The 17,360-nt window shown below is 36.1% G+C and overlaps 1 protein-coding gene across 2 annotated transcripts in view; it reads right to left on the bottom strand.

The window, feature by feature from the left end:
• The window catches only part of LOC143229435 (nuclear factor NF-kappa-B p105 subunit-like), a 153,902-nt gene that overhangs the window by 97,973 nt on the left and 38,569 nt on the right, over window positions 1-17,360 (bottom strand). Inside the window, exons 1-2 of one of the 2 annotated variants that reach the window (XM_076461765.1) lie at window positions 14,221-14,817; window positions 12,813-12,949 (exon numbers count right to left, since the gene is read on the bottom strand). In XM_076461765.1, coding sequence (XP_076317880.1) covers window positions 12,813-12,949; window positions 14,221-14,266 — 183 coding nt within the window. In that variant the 5' untranslated portion in view covers window positions 14,267-14,817. Of the gene's footprint in view, window positions 1-12,812; window positions 12,950-14,220; window positions 14,818-17,360 lie in introns of those variants that run through there. The other variant, XM_076461764.1, reaches the window with a different exon arrangement.

The following is a 17,360-nucleotide window of genomic DNA, read 5'->3' on the forward strand; positions in this document are numbered from 1 at the left end:
GGATAGTTGAAACAGCAGCATTAGTCACCTGAAGTTGGCCTTTCCAGTCCTGGAGTCGAGTTATTTAATGTTCTGGCCATTTTCCAATGTCAAATTGAGCTACAGAGAATGAAACTGTAAAAAAGGAACCACAATTAAAAAGGTGTAATGAAGAAATACGCAACACTTAAATGAGATTAAAAAGATTAATGGCCATTAAAAAACTAAAAACTTCATCAAGATGGACAGAGTCACCATCACCAATAACACTGTCCAATGTTACTGATAAACCCTAGGAAAAAACATGTTTAAAATATTGCCGTCTGAAATAAAATGAAATAAAATATTTCATGTTCATGAAATAAAAGATGGTACTTCCAATCTGGAGTATCTGCCTTTTTCAGATGACTGAAAGAAAGGTCACATGTAGGGGCTGTAATAAGCCATGGTGGAATGAGCTGACCTGTGGAATCTGCAATGTTATCCAAGGACAGACCCAATTCATCCAATTGCGCCTAGATGCAAAGGCCAAACGGAGCAATGGCAGATCATCTGTTCTGAAAAAGTACGGCCCACCGAGGAAGGAAAACACATCCCCATGTGGGATGCTTTGTTAAGGAACAAAGTTTTGAAGAATATTGTAAAGATAGTTGCAAACGGCAAAGGTGCAGAGAAGGTTCATGAGATTCAACGTATAAGCTATGAACTGAAGAGGTACGCAAAGCTCCAGTGCAGAGTCGAAGTCTTTGGTGATGAATGGGGTCCAGCATCTTTAAGGCCGAGGGTCTGGCAGAGCCATACACCATTGATCCATAGTCGAGATTTGATCGAATAAGAGCACGATATACCTTTAACATTGAACATCGATCTGCTCCCCAACCGATAGAAGAGAGGACACAGAGAATGTTCAGTGCTCTTGTGCATTTGACCCGAAGCTGCTTTAAGTGTGGTATAAAGATCAGCTTACGGTCAAAGATAAGCCCCAATAACTTGGTCTCAGGGACCACTGGCAGCAAAACATCACCGATATGAAGTTCAGGATCAGGGTGAATACCCCCGTTGGCGGCAAAAGTGCATGCAAACGGTTTAGAGAGAGAGAAATTAAAGCCATTCGCCATAGTCCACTTCAGTACACGATTGAGGGCAGTTTGTAGTTGCCGCTCAATATATCTCATGTCTGACGACTGACATGAGATGTCAAAGTCGTCGACATACAGCCCATTCGCAATAGTGAGAGGGAGTTGTTCAATGATTGCATTTATCTTTACACTGAAAAGTGTGACACTCAAAACACAGCCCTGAGGGACTCCAAATTCCTGTACAAAAGAACAGGAAAGTGTCAAACCCATACAAACTTGGAATCTCCTGTCCATTAAAAATATTTTAATAAACACGGGTAAATGGCCACGTAACCAATATGTATGGAGGTCTCGCAAAACGCCATACCTCCATGTTGTGTCATAAGCCTTCTCAATGTCAAAGAATATTGATACAAGATGTTGGTGTTTGAGAAAGGCTTCTCAGATTGACGTTTCAAGTCGAATTAGGTGGTCTGTGGTGGAGTGCTGTCGTCGAAACCCACACTGGGTGGACGATAGGAGGTTGTGTGATTCGAGGAACAAAACAAGACGAGCATTAACCATCCTTTCTAAGGTCTTACAGAGACAGCTTGTCAAAGCAATTGGACAGTAGTTTGATGGAATATTGGGATCTTTCCCTGGCTTAAAAAAAGTAAGATAATAGCCTGGCACCAGGCATCAGGAAAAATATTCTCCTGCCAGATCCGGTTAAAGACAATTAGAAGGACATCAAGAGAAGCAGGAGATAGATGGTGCAGCATGTCATAGTGTATATCATCAGATCCAACAGATGTACTGCCAGCCCGATGAAGGGCCATTTTCAGTTCCACCAGTGTAAAGGGATAATTATAGTCAAAGAGACAGTCAGTTCAAAAGGAAAGAGGTGAACGCTCTGCCCGAGTCTTGATGGTCAAGAAGGTGGAGGAACAAGTGGAAGTGCTAGATACCCAGCAAAAGCTTTCACCTAGAGTATCAGCGATGCTACAGACATCACCCACCTCCTGACCATCAGAGAGTAAGATCAAGAGGGGGACAGAATTGTAGTGCCCATTAACCTTTCGAATCCTGTCCCATATGATCTTGGAACTGATGGTATAAGATATGCTAGTGGTGAACTTAATCCAAGATTCCTTCTGGCTTTGACATCGTACCCACCTACCATGTGCATGGGCCCATTGGAAAGCGACGCAGTTTGAAAGTGTGGGATATCAACAAAAAGTATCCGAGGCCCGTTTTTGAGCCTTCCGTGCTAAGTGGCAAGCAGAATTCCACCAGGAACGAGGATATCGTGGAAAACGTCTCAATGTTTGAGGATTATGAGGGCTGTTCAAAAAATACACAGACTGTTTGAATTGTGCGGCTTTAGTTGGTTTCAGGGGAATCCACTTGGTGTCGCTAGGTTCGCACAATCAGCTGATTACGATGCCATTTCCCGATTGCAGATATCTTCATTTGTGTATTAGCTGCGCAGTTTTAAGTGAAGTGCGATTTTTTCGTTTGGCAGATTTCAGAATGAATGACCTGAAGGAGCAACGACTTGCTGTGAAATTTTGTGTTAAACTTGGAAAATCTGTGACTGAAACTTTTGCTATGCTTAACACGGCTTACGGTGATGTTGCTATGAAGCGTACGACATGTTTCAAGTGGCATGAACGTTTTAAGGATGGTCGACAGTCCATTGAAGATGATGAGCGTCCTGGACGTCCTTCCACGTCAACTGACGACCCACACGTCGACAAAATCAACACCCTGGTGTGGGCAAATCGATGTCTGACTGTCAGGGAGCTTGGTGAAGAGTGTAGGATATCAGTTGGATCTTGTCACGAGATTTTGACCGAAAAATTGAAGATGCACCGCGTTGCCCTCAGAACTCATTGCTTTGAAATTCAGCCCTCAGAACTCGCGAATTTTTAGCCAAACACTCGATCACTGTTCTTTCCCACCCTTCACCCCCACCTCACCTGACCTTACTCCTTGCAATTTTTTCTTGTTCCCCAAACTCAAAAGATCCTTGAAAGGAAGAAGATTTGAGACGATTCCCAAGATTAAGGCAAATGCGACGAAGAAGCTGGAGGACATTACAAAAGAAGCGTACCAGAACTGTTTCAACAAGTGGAAACACCGTTGGGATAAGTGTGTGCATTGGAGAGGCGAGTACTTTGAAGGAGTCCCAGACCTGTAACTTCTAAATAAAGTACATTTTGTTTTATGATGTCAGTCCGCATATTTTTTTAACAGACCTCGTACACTGAGCAGCTTCTTGTATAATACAGCCAGTTACTGCTGCCACACAGTCGTCTATTGATGGCTGATTTACGATGGCAGGATCAAGTTCTGCGAGAGTAGTGAAAGTGGACCAGTCTGCCTAATCCAGCTTCCACCGGGGCACGCGGGTAGGGTGGCATCGACCACGGCCAGTCTCTCTCAAAAGTATAGGAAAATGATCACTGCCTAGCGGATAATTGTCAACACTACATGAAAAATGGTAGAATAATGAAAGGGATCAAACTAAGAGATAAATAGTGGTAAAGGACTGACTGGGTGCATGAAAATAAGTGGAAGAACCAGTATTGAAAAGAGAAAGATTGTGATCAGAGAGCATACACTTTACAGAGCGACCCCTCCCATCAATAGCAGCACTTTCCCAGAGGGGATGATGTCCATTAAAGTCCCCCAGGATTAGAAAAGGAGACGGCAACTGTTCAACGAGAGCATCAAATTCTGATTGATCATATGTCTTCCCAGGGGACAGGTAGAGAGAACAAACAGTGATGGTATGACCCAAGGAAACACGGATGGCTACGGCCTCCAATGGTGTGTTGAGTGACTAAGACAGGGTGGGCACATGCTGATCAATCAATAGTGCCACCCCTCCATGTACTCGTCCATCACACAGCTTGTCATTTCTGTACAGAGAAAACTGGTGAATGGTGACTATATCAGAAGGTTGGAGAAATGTTTCTTGTTAGAAAAGACAAATAGGATGGTAGGAAGCAATCAGTGTTTTGATATCATCCAGATTAGAACGTAAACCTCGACAGATCCATTGTATCAAGGTGGCCATTTTTAATGACGGGTAGGAGAAGTGGCTGGAGAACCCTTCTGTTCATGACCACCTCTTTTTTCCTTACTGTCCTTAGTCGGAGGATGTCTATCAACCTCCATGGATCCTGCCCTGGGTCGAGTGGGCAGGTCTTTGTTATTGGAAGGGGATTCCAGTGACTGAGGATGCAAACGAATGATTGTTTTGCCTCTTGGGGTGGGAGGAAAAGATGTATCAGAAGAAATGCCTGTATTTGAAACTGAAGGATGTGAATCTTGTGGTTTGTTGGAATGCATGGGAGGAACAGAGATGGGTGTGGAAGTTGATTCATCAACCTTTTTAACCATGGAGGTCAAAAGGCTTTTCATTTGTTTTGAAAACAATTCTCTTGGAGGCACAGAGAGATCTGTCTGCACTCCTACTGTAGTTGTGGAATTAAGTGCAGCAGCACATGTCCGAGATGGAGTGGCGGGCAGCAATTTCCAAGCCTCAGGATAACTAACGTTATGTATCGTTTTCAAACGTTGCACCTCTTTTTCCTCCAACCATTTTGGGCAAGAACAAAAGTAGAAGGGGTGAAAACCATTGCAGTGGACGCAGTGTTGGTCCATGTCACATCCATAGGCATCGTGGTCCTTGCCCCCCACGACGAGCACATGTCAGGGAACCATGACATGATGTCTTTGAGTGGCCGAATCTCTGACATTGGAAACATCAGAGAGGGTTTGGAATGTATGGCTGTACCCTGCAAATGAGATAACCTGCCTTGATGGTGGCAGGTGCACGTGATGAAGTAAATGTCAAAACAAGGGTATTTATTGGCAGTGTAACTCCATCTTTGTGAGTGGAGATCCACCTCACTGCAGAAACTCCTTGAGTGGAGAGACCAGCGAGAATCTCTGACTCGGGGATGTTCTTCAAATCCCTCTCAACAATAACTCCTCATGAAGAATTCAAAGTAGCATGAGGTGTAACCTCAATAGGTATATCCCCGATTGTCTTTGAATTGAAGAGGAGTTCACTGTGTTGGGATGTGAATGTTTCAACCAATATGTCTCCAGATCAAAGCTTCTTTACTGATTTTGGAGAGCCAGCAAATCCCTCTAGTCCCTTCTGAATAAAAAAGGAGGGACAATTGGCCTAAAGGTTTTTCCGAAAGAGAATGTAATATAAGAAAATGAGATACGTGTGTTACAGATGTTGAAGATTGCTGTTCAGAGTCTTCAAGACGTGGTCGCTTACCCATTGACTGTTTTCTCACTATTTCATTTAAATTTTTTGAAGGAGGATCCATAGGAAAAAAGAAAAATTTCAGTTCCCACTAACCCCACCCACCATGGAGCCCTACAAGGGGATGCACTACAGTCATGCAAGGACAATGCAGCAATGCCAGGGTTTCGTGAGCACTATACCCAAACACCAGCATCAGGCACAATGTCCACAACACCTGTTGAGAACTTCCAACACTGGTACTTGGTTGATCCTAACCCAAGTGGACCAGCCAATTGACCCAAGGGGAGCCACCTAAAGGCCGCCCGTCTACAGGAATTCAAGGCCAAAGTGGTGTGTTAGGGTTGGACCCCTCAACCACCAGGATCCTCTCCTCCCCTTCACAGGTCACCACGCACGGCAAACATGTGGGTGGATGTTTAGATCCCAGAGAAGGTAACCAGACAGACAGAACCTTCCCTGGGAGGTCCCTCACCACGTACAGGAATCCACACCAAGGGGTGAATATAAATTGTTTGAATTATATGACAAATATGTTCCTAGGTCAAAACAGTCCAAGAGATAATGTGTGATAAGAATTAGAAGATACCATGTCTTTGACTCATTTAATTAAAATGTAACTACTTTCAAAACTGTTGTTTTGAGAGTTCAACTGATAGAGAAGTTTAGTGAGTTACCAATTTCCACTTTCTTTGAGTGCTGATGAAAATACTGGGTTCTTTTACAGAAAACTGTTTTTAATTAGTGAGCCACTCTCTTCATTAAACTAGATAGTGAGTTTGACTGGACTTGTCCTTGATCTTCACTGTTCATTGGATTACTGATCTTGCAAGGAACCAATCACCATTTTCTGGTATCAGAAACTTAAAGAGTGTGCTGCCTTATTTAAGGTAGTGATGGAGCTTGTGAGAAGATTTTTCAGAGAGTTAACAAAAGGATTTTAGAAAATTTAAAACAGATTTTACTTACATGTCACAGGGGTATTACATGGATTTCAAATAAGACTAACAGAATTGGCATAGGTTTTATAGATTTAAGAATCAGTGCATGTGTGCATATGCAGTGCCTGCTTGCAAGTCTAAAAACAGTGAACAGAAACCTTCAGTGTCTACTGTATTTTGGATTACTTTTAGTTTTGACTATAGAGATCAATTAGACTCCTCACCTTTATTTGTATTTACTATAAAGACTTGTTAGGCATCCTGCTTCACATTAACAATGAGTTAGTTTATCATATTTAATAGCAGTGTCGGTTTAACAACAATTTCATATTAAGTGTTCACAGAAGTGCTACACCTTTATTATTTACTTAGTGAAATCCAAGTAAAAAATTAAATTTCATCATGGTTGGCAAGGACTAATATTTTTTATCTTCACTGAGGTAATTTTCTTTTCTTCACTTAGTTTATAAAGGACTGCTACACATACTGACACAAGTTTTTTGTTTAATAAAACTTTAATTTTGCTCTTATCAATCACATACCCAAAAGATCATTTACTTTATTGTTAAATGTAGTACTGCTGTTTACTGTGAAGAGTATAGCTATTTGTATAGTAAACTATGAAGATGCAATTTAAACACTTACAAATTATGTCTTGTCTCCTTCGTGTAAAAATTTAACTGTCATCTCTTGAGAAACATGCACCCAACTCCAAGGTGTGAAAACCCCTTGTTGTATGTGAAGCTATTTTGTTTCTTTGTCAGATTCAAGATATCAAGATTAATAAACAAATACAAGGGACATGTTAGTCCTGCCCTTGAAGCTGCATCCAACACATGTAAAACTAATAATCCTGACAAGAAAGTAAAACTGTCTCAGATGATGGTAACTCCTACCTGTCCTTTCTATCCCAGTTATCATCCTAATGTCTTTCTTTGAACATTTTCCAGCAGTTTAATATCCTTCTTAAAGAGCTCAAGAATAAAACACAATACATTAAATATAGCTTAACCAGTGACCTATATTTTGTAAATACAACTTAAAATCCTATTTTCCCTTCCACTAGTGACAGCGTACAATGATTGCTTAAGGAAATGATCAACAATTCCTGGATCTTTTTATTTCATAACACTGATAATGTTACTCCTGTGAAAATTATACTTGTAATTCAAATTATAACTCATATGCATTATCTTGCATTCTGAACAATCTGAATCCTTCTGTAAAGTAGCAGTATCCTCCTCATAGCCAGCAACATAAAAACCTTAACATCAGCAAATGTAATCAATGCACTTACCACTCCATCACTGAAGTAAATTTAAGAAAAAAGTAAAGGTACTAATACTGAACCCTGAAATATCTCACTTTTAGGTCATAACATCTACAACCACATTTAAAACAGCTCGCTGCTTTCTTCAATCCAGCCAATCTTAATACAGAAAAACTTATAGCTCAACACTTTTAAACACTTTTTTTTTTTAAAGCCTTTTATATGGCCCTTTATTGGTAATTTTATGAAAATTCAGAAACATCAAATTCACACCTTTATCTTCATGTACATCAGCAGCAACCTCTTTAAAGAGTATCACAAAATTAGTAAAGCATCACATAAAGGTGCTCACAAAATAGTCAGTTACTAACGTTTTTTTTTGTGTAAAAGACAGACTTATAATTTGAACAAATGTCAAGTCTAAACATTAGGTGAGATTACAGGTGACAATAGTGACAAAACAATCCTTGCTCAGAAGAATGGCCTTTAGAAATTATGGAAAACTGATACTGCCTATGGACAGAAAATTCAGCATTCAGATTTGTAAATCCCTCAATTTAAGTAAAAATTATGAGGAACACATAACAAATTAAACTTATATCACCATCTCATAAGCATTAACCTTTCCAAAGAATATGAAAATATTAATAAAGTAAGAAAAGTAAAATTAATAACCCTGCCATCTTGTTACAATCAGAAATGAAGTTACTTTTAACATCCTACAAATGTCATGCTCCCATTACAGAATTTTGCTAACCCTAATACATTTGTATATGGACCGAGCTCTTTTGAGCATGTCACAAACGTTTAGAGTATTGGAGTCAAAATTTAAAAAAAACAAACCATTATCAACACATATCTGTAAACTTGATATTGTTCCAAATGTCTAAGAGAATTTTTTAACATATTTTACCCTGACATGGGATATTCTTGTCTGAATGCACTGGATTACAGCATTTGGATGATATTTGTATTCAAATACTTTGTAGGGAAAATTAAAGTACTTATATTCAATATCGTAGTATTTATAGGCATTTTAGTATATTATTATAAACTATATTCGGTACTTCCAGCCAAGTGCAGCAGCCAACAATAGCAGCACCATGTACAGCATCAACTAAATACAAGTCCACACAACTTCATTAGAAGCACATCACTAATGAACTCACCAATCTTATTATAGTACACTGCAACCCTTCTCAGTGATGATGTCAATATATCTTAGGATAGCCATGGATTCTTTGTATTTACTTCCTACTTAAGTACAAGCATCTGTCCATAGTGTTGATCAAGAGCAGGTTTGATAAAGTCCAACAAAAAGTCATCTCTCTACTGCAACTTGTACCCATTATCATTGTGAATGTCTGGAGCAGCAGACAAATGCACAGCTTCTTGAGTCACTGGTCACCTTAAACTTGACTGAAAAATGCAGAGTCAAGCTTGCATGTCAGCACATTAAGGGGCATCACACATCTGATAATATTTCAGATCAGTATGATGAAATAATAAACCCCTGAACATCAACAACAAGGTATCAAATGACATCTAGTAATACACCCAACATGATCAATACTGTTTGCCTGGATTTGAACCACAAACACTACCTATTCTAAGAGATGGTGACAAATCATCTATAGATAGTGACTCTGATGAACTTTGGGATAATTCTAAATCAGCAGACAACTTATCCAAACTTCTTCCCAAACATGACTACTGTTCTTCCCACATGAAAACAGCTGGGGTACTGCTGAAAGTAATTACCAAAATAACAGCTACTGTGTCCTATAATCAAAAATCAATACATGCAACTGATTTACTTCAGAAAGTGGCAACACATTAGAACTATGAAAAGGCTTCAGATATTCACAAGCAAACCTTTATTTTTAAAAATCTGAGTTTGTATGTATACCAGAATATAAGGTTTAGTAAATACTTATCAAATTTCATGAAGACAGTTTGTAAATTTAGAATTATAGTAAATATTATTATGTTAACAAAATATGGGATTGGTCAATTTAGCCTATAACCCATCAACAGAAGAATATATTAAGAAACACTTCCCATTAATTTTTATATTTTCAGACAACTATATTTTCATATACCCCCTTTGACTGCCTTTTGTCTTGTTTTATTATTTCTCTTAAACTTCCTAAGTCTTCTAAGGCTCTTAAGAGCAATTAATTTAAAACCTTTTTTTAAATTTATAATACAAAGACAACAAGAGATAAAATTAAACAAGTCAACATGTTATATTACTTAGAGTACATTTTTAACACAAGGAACATGTGTATCTTGAATGTATAAAAACATTTTCCACATTTAACCTGTAACTCCATTTGATTCAGCTTATCAATTCACAATAAAATCTGTCCAGTTCTTTCAAATTGTTCTTCAAGTTGTAACTAAAATATTTCTAATCCCTATACACATTAAACCAAACTATTGAAATGGTAATAACTTACACATTCAGATGCATCTCAATCTCCACCTGCTTGACCATTTCTACATTTGAAGCTAATTTACAATAGCTTTTTTCTAGATTTCTTAGATTTGGCAAAAACTACCAGAAATTTTAAAAATCTTCCTTTCCCTTTAGTCTGATTAAAATTTCACAGTATATATGCCTGAAATTAATGTACCACACAATTATGACATAATTAAAAGCTGAAATATTAATCTCACTGCAATGTGGAAAAATATTAATTCCTGTGTCCTCTCAAACTCTTATAAGGAGTGTGAATTACTGCAAACAGGAGATAACTGCAGGATAGGTAATTGAGAATCATGGTAAGGGTCCACTAGAGTCAGGGCCCTTGGATGTTGATAAAAAACCTCACAGAAGTATCAGGGTGAGATCCAATTCCCATAAAAGTGACTCGACTGTTTGGAGTCAAAACAAGGAAAATTAAGATGAAAATATAAAAAAGCATAAAGATCCTAAAACGAGGGTTGTGCCTAAACACGTGTTAGCATGAACCCCTGTACGTGAAGAAAGAACAACAAGAACTAAGTGTTCTGTAGGGAAGGGCCAAATATAGGAGGAAAAGAGAGGAATAACATGAAACAGGGGCTACAAATAAAGGGGATATACCTGTGACACCATATCCAGCAAGGCTGAGGATGGCCTGGAAGCATAAGACATTAGGGATTGCATGGCAAGGTAAGAGGTGGAAAAAATTATGCAAATTGTCTTAATCTTGTTAAAGTGCATCAGAAAAAGAATGTCAGATATGAGTTTGGAAGAAAACAGATGGCTTCATGATGGTCCCCAACTCCAAGCAAAAAACCACAACTTTCCCAGCCAAAAATGTAAGACCTTTAGCCTGAAAATCATCAAGAGTTGTAATATTTGTCACTACAGATAGAGCAGCAGCAATATCAAAATCAGAATTCATGTTCGACTGAAGTAAATTTTAGAATAAATAAACTACGGACAAATTATAATTGGAGAAAAAAGAAAAACAATAAAAATGTTTAATAAACAAAACAAAAACCAGAAAAGTCAAAATTAAAGTAAAATCATGAGCAAAAGGTGTAACATTTTAACACTGATTTACCAAATCAAGAACTTAAGAGTAGGTTAATCTGTGCAGAGGAAGCCAGCTGTGTTATGCTCCAAATGGTGGAATATCACCCCATACTTATTTGCATGCAAAAGTGCAACAAAACAAAATTAAACATTAGGTAGGTGAGTTTCAACGCTAGTGGAAAGTGAAAAATCTACATATAAAGGGTTGAACTGATTGAGAAGAATTATGTGAAAGGTAAAATATTGTATCAACATTATCAGATAAAGCTGCACCATACTAAATACCTCAATATATAACAAGAATTAACCCTTTTGCAACAGAATCAGTATAATATACATAAAATCATGTACATTTGGGCATGTTAAGTATTTATACTACAACTTTTGATGCAATATGTGCACCTTCACAATATCTGGTAGGTTTGTAGTGAAGACAACAAGGTTTTTGTGCACAAAAATGAGACTTTTTAATGAAGTATTTTTACTAAAGATTTGTTTGTGAAAACACTGAGTTTTATTTCAAGTGCAAAGTGATTTTGTGTTATGATTAAAAATAACTATTGTTTGTTCCACAAATCTCAAATATCATTTTGTAATCTCTAAAATCCTCTACATACATTTTGAATGTTTGTTTTAAGTAAGACTTATTTTTTCAACCCTAACAATGTTGGGTCTGTCATTTTGACCATCTTCATAACCATCATAAAAAATTAAGAAGTAAACATAAATTATGCTTTTTTTTATGATAGAATGACATTGAATTATAACACAAAAACACACAGTTTAAGTAGATAATGTGAAATATTTATTATTTTTTATTATACTGACTTTCCAGTTGTTCCTGGCTAACATTACATAACTTGCATTGATACAGTGTAGATGCACTTATGTTACCATCTCTAATAACATAAAACTAAGTTTTGATATTTTGACTTTTTTTTTATTGGACTTGTATTTTGTAATATATAGACACATTTCAATTATCACACATTATATATGTATATGGACTATTGGTACACAGAAACAAGTTAAACTTATTTTTTTTTAAATATATAACAATAAAGAAGTAAAGCAAACAATTTATCTCTTCTAGGTGTGAACGTTGAACTTGACTGCTGCTGGACATAGGTTGCTAAGCCTTTTAAAATTTTGCACATGTAGGATATGAAAAAAAATATTTTTTCTAGATTTTATATACAGCTGAATAACAAAAAGATCATGAGCATATTGATACCATAGAATTCCATCATAATTTACCAAGTTGTATTTAGGTCTAAAAAAATATGAAACTTGGAGCAGACTGAAGACAACCTACCACCTTGATTGGTTGGTTGGTTGATTTGGTGTTTTATGGCACAAAGCAGCAAGGCTATCTGTGCCAAACATCTGCAAAATTCTAGAAAACTGACAATATTAATGGATGTGTATTTAGCATAAAACAAAGTATAATTAATGAGATTGTAAGTCAATGAGAAAGAAATTCAATTATAACAATTCATCTCCATTAAAAGTTATTGCTACAAACAAAGCAAACTAATGTAACGTAAGCAAATATTGATTCATATTCAAAACTTCCAATCCTATGCAATATTACGTTTGTTAACTAAAAGAGTCTAGCACAACGAATATTTAGGTAATGCTTACTCATAAGCATAAAAATTTCTGTTTTACTACTGCAAATAAACAGTGTATATATGTATGAACATTCAAAAGATTCACATAAAAAAGTTTAAGAACTTACCTTCACTGTAGGATACGTTTTTCTTGAAGAGGTGCTACTCCTTCCTGTTAAGCAACCATGAGAACCTTTTTCACTCTCATACCGAAATCTTATCTTCTTTGTTGGTTCTTCAATAATTCTAAGATAAGCTTGGTTCTCTATAAAGAAATGGCAAAACAAATGCACAGACTGAGTTTGCCTAAACAACACAACTACACACACAAATGATGTATCTGGTTATTAGTGCAAATGACTTCTTTGAATTAGAGCTAGGTGTTTTTCAATCAATTATCAATAAGCATCATTTATACCAGTTAGTGTCATGCAAATAATTAGCAAATTAAACTTACTTTTGAATTATTCAATTAATTGTAAATATTGTAATATTAAGAGCATTATGAAAATAACAGATCAAGGCTCAAGTTGTGCATCTTTTTTAATGAAATTAACCAGTGTAAACCACTTGTTTTGATGGTAAAACATGTAATCTGAAAGTACATCAATACTCTACTGGATTTATCACCAGCAGCAGAGAACTGCTTCAATGGTTTCAATAGCTTTTAAACCACAATGTTAAGACTCTTCTTTTCAGGCATGGTGTTAAGTTGGTTCTCATCTATATTAAATGTTTGACAAAATACATTACCTTGCATTTACCAAGTTACTATAATTAAAGTCATTTCTCAAATATTTTACCTCTAGCTTCCTAATTGAAGCAAACCATTCTGCAGTATCTCAACATCCTTGATACAGCAAAAACTACCAAAGACTTCAATGCCATTAGTAAACTTTAATTTACTTAATATGCTCCTATCACCACTGCCAACAAAAATCAAAACACAAAAAAGCCAAAAAACAAAAACCTGAAATACTTTATTAGTAACAAAGATCCACTATGAAATAAACACACTTAAGTGATAGCAACCTTGTGATTTTTTTCACATCCAATCACCCAAAACTCAATGCAGTTTTCCCAATTTTTACTCATGTGATTTTATTTAATAATATTTTGTGTTATACATTGCCAAAAGCTTTTGTTTTTGAAAAACATTGATCAGCCTTCATCTCATCCACATAAGTACAACCTTCAAAAGATAACAGATTAATAAGCAACATTCCATTTTGGTAAATATATGTTGGCTTTAACTTCTTTAAATGGTTTTTTTAAAGCTTCTTTTACTTTCATCAGACTCTTGAATTTTTCCAACAACAGACACAAAATTATACACAAGTGGCATATAATCTTCAGGATAAGTTTTCTCATAATCATTAAAAATAAAATCATACGAGACAAAAGTATTGGCAAAAAAATTACAGTATTCTTGTACCAACTGAAATCTAAATAACCTATATATCGTAATAATCAATCAATACGGTAAAATTATCCACATCCTTAACTTTTACATATTAATCTTATGGATGACATTACCTGTACGTATTTGATCTTGAAACAATGGTTGAATTAAAGAATACATCTGTTGTTCTTGACACTATACTTCACCAGTTGAACTACTTTTGGAGGTTGGATTGAGCATTCAGTACGGTTCTAGCCAAACCATAAAAACGTTTGCCATCATGTAACGTTTTTTTTTTTTGTATACGTACAAGATATTTTGAATAACTTTCGCTGGCGATCATTAAAACGGTTTCAGTTCTTGCTACGTCACAATAGCAATCCTCAGCAACTTAAATAAAGCCTATATATAATCATTTAATTTGCCTTTTCAAATTTCAGTTTATAGTAACTATTCATAAACCTAGTTAATGATAATTTAAACAACTGTCATGATCAGTTTATTTGAAACGTTGTACACTCATTACTACTTTCAATTTGTAATAAATTCGTTTTTGTTACCAATTCAAATTGTCTCCAAAGTTTATTAATCTCGCCGTTTCAAAACCAATTCCGAGTTATCAACTTGCATTTCACTTGTGCAATCACTACCTATACCACTTACTCTCGAACCCTAAACCACAAATATAATTTAATACTAAATATCTGTACGTTACATCACATTCACTATGCATTATGGGAAATAATGTTGCCCTCTATAGTAATAATTATCAATTACTGATAGAACACTGTTGATGATCCCCAAGACTATGTACCTTGAAGATTCGTGAAATTTCACACATAAAATAACAAAATATTAATATGTAAATTGTAGTAGTTTTGTGTAGTATTTGCATTTTAATAACCAGCAACATTTTAGAGAATAAATGAGTCTGTCCCTGGTGTTAAAAAAGATTGAAAACTGTTTTATATAGCTCAACAGCAGGCCGAAGTGTAATTATTTAATTCTTTATTTGAAAATTATGCTCCTCACTAACATATGTAAATGCAGTAAAGAATGTTATCCTGTTACACTGCAGAGTAATAACAACAAATAACAGGTTATATAAATTTCTTAACACATTATTAGTTAAAACAGAAAACTTCCGAAACAGCAAGTGTGTAACTCCAAATTACTCGCAATATGTGTATTTCATCATACGTTTGGAAAGTAGAATTGTGGTAGCTTTCTAGTCTAGTAAGTAAGCTCACTTTGCGTTACATGACTCGTAAAATACGACGTATTCAAACTTATTTTATCAAATAATTGTTTGTTTTAAATTTTGTTGTATTCTATTCCCTCACATACCGTATATACCTATTTAATACACATATATACAGTCATGTGAAAAAGTTAGGACACCAAAGCCTGTGTACTTTTGGAACATTTTTGGATATATAGATATTTTTTCTCAATTTTAACAACACTGAGGGATTATTTGCCAGAGAGAATGTAGACAAAGACCAGGACTTCTGGAATAATGTTCTTTGGACAGATGAGTCCAAAACTGAATTATTTGGACACCAGAACAGAGTAGATGTTTGGTGTAAATCAAATACAGTATTCCAAGAAAAGAACCTCATACCAACTATGAAGCATGGAGGTGGAAGTGTCATGGTTTGGGGCTGCTTTGCTGCAGCAGGACCTGGATAACTCGCAATCATAGAATCCACCATGAATTCTACTGTGTATCAGAGGGTGCTTGAGGATCATGTGAGACCATCTGCACGAAAATTAAAGCTGAAGCAGAACTGGACCCTGCAACACGACAATGACCCAAAACATACCAGTAAATCCACCAAGGACTGGCTGTAAACTAAGAAATGGAGAGTCCTGGAATGGCCAAGTCAAAGCCTAGATCTTAATCCCATTGAGATGCTGTCAGGTGACCTGAAACGGGCTGTACATGCATGAAACCTGTCAAACATCTCACAGCTGAAAGAATTCTGCATTGAGGTGTGGGGCAAACTTCTTCAGACCGATGTCAGAGACTGGTAGAAAGCTACAAGAAGCGTCTCACTGCAGTTATTTCAGCCAAAGGGGGTAACACTAGCTATTAGGAGGTAGTTGTCCTAACTTTTTCCTCAGTTAGAATATGCATGCATTTTTGTAGAATTACATTTACAGCAAATCTTAAAACGTCTTTTCTTCAGTTTTAATTGTTTAGTTATATTCCTATAATATCTCAGTATTGTTGAAATTGAGATTAAATGTCTATATATCCAAAAATGTTACAAAAATACACAGGCTTTTATAGGGTGTCCCAACTTTTCACATGACTGTATATGTATTCACTTTCAGCTGAAAGTATGAAATTTGGTATTCAAAAGTTTCAAAATCCGTTGATTTCACAAATTTATGGTAATAAAATGTCAGAAAAATATATATAATGAAATGAGGGGCAAATACTAGGATATTAAATGAACATATACGCGTTATGTGTATGAAAAAAGCTACTAAGACTATCTGACGCTGTTCCTAATGTTGAGCTACTGACAGCATCCATTGTCAACTATTGTATTACTCTTTTAGAAATAAAGAGTAGGATTAATCGTAAAATTATAATACCTTTGAGATTGAAAGGTCAATCATGTTTGCACCCAATTTTGATTCCACGCTCACAAGTTGCGAATTGATTGTCCTTACCATCAAATCATGCTTGGACACTAGAGTGGGTAAACACTGCTCCCTCGCCTTTTGAAATAAGCGGCGTGGTTATCTAAGTGTTGGACTGTCCTTCCACTCCTAGCTGACAAGTGCATTTTATCCTTTAAGATTCAGAACTCTTTTATCCTGTGTTTTACAAATTATTGACATGTCTACGGAAATTTGAAAACCGGTGATGATGGATGTATTGTTTTCTTTCATGAATTTATTTACTTTCTGTCGTCAAGAAAAGGCTTACAATGCATTTTTCTACTGACAAAGATGTCAAACAGTAAGACAACTCATCTTTACCCAATGGTCTTAGGTCTTGTAGGCCTTCATCTTCTATGATGAAGTTACCATCTTTATGTTCTATGTTTGTGACAATCACATTTACAACGTCCACCTGTACCTCAGTAACTTCAACCATTAGATCTTTTTTCTCCTAAAGTACTTCTTCAAAAGATCTGTGTGATAGATTTTGGTCTTGCTGTCAATTCTACTTAACACTTCCTGTACATCAAAATATTATTTTTATTGTAGGGTGAATTTGTTGTTGTCTTTGAGTTGCATTACTAAGTTCTTCTTT

This window comes from Tachypleus tridentatus, chromosome 10, assembly GCF_004210375.1.
Source record: "Tachypleus tridentatus isolate NWPU-2018 chromosome 10, ASM421037v1, whole genome shotgun sequence".
NCBI lineage: Eukaryota > Metazoa > Arthropoda > Merostomata > Xiphosura > Limulidae > Tachypleus > Tachypleus tridentatus.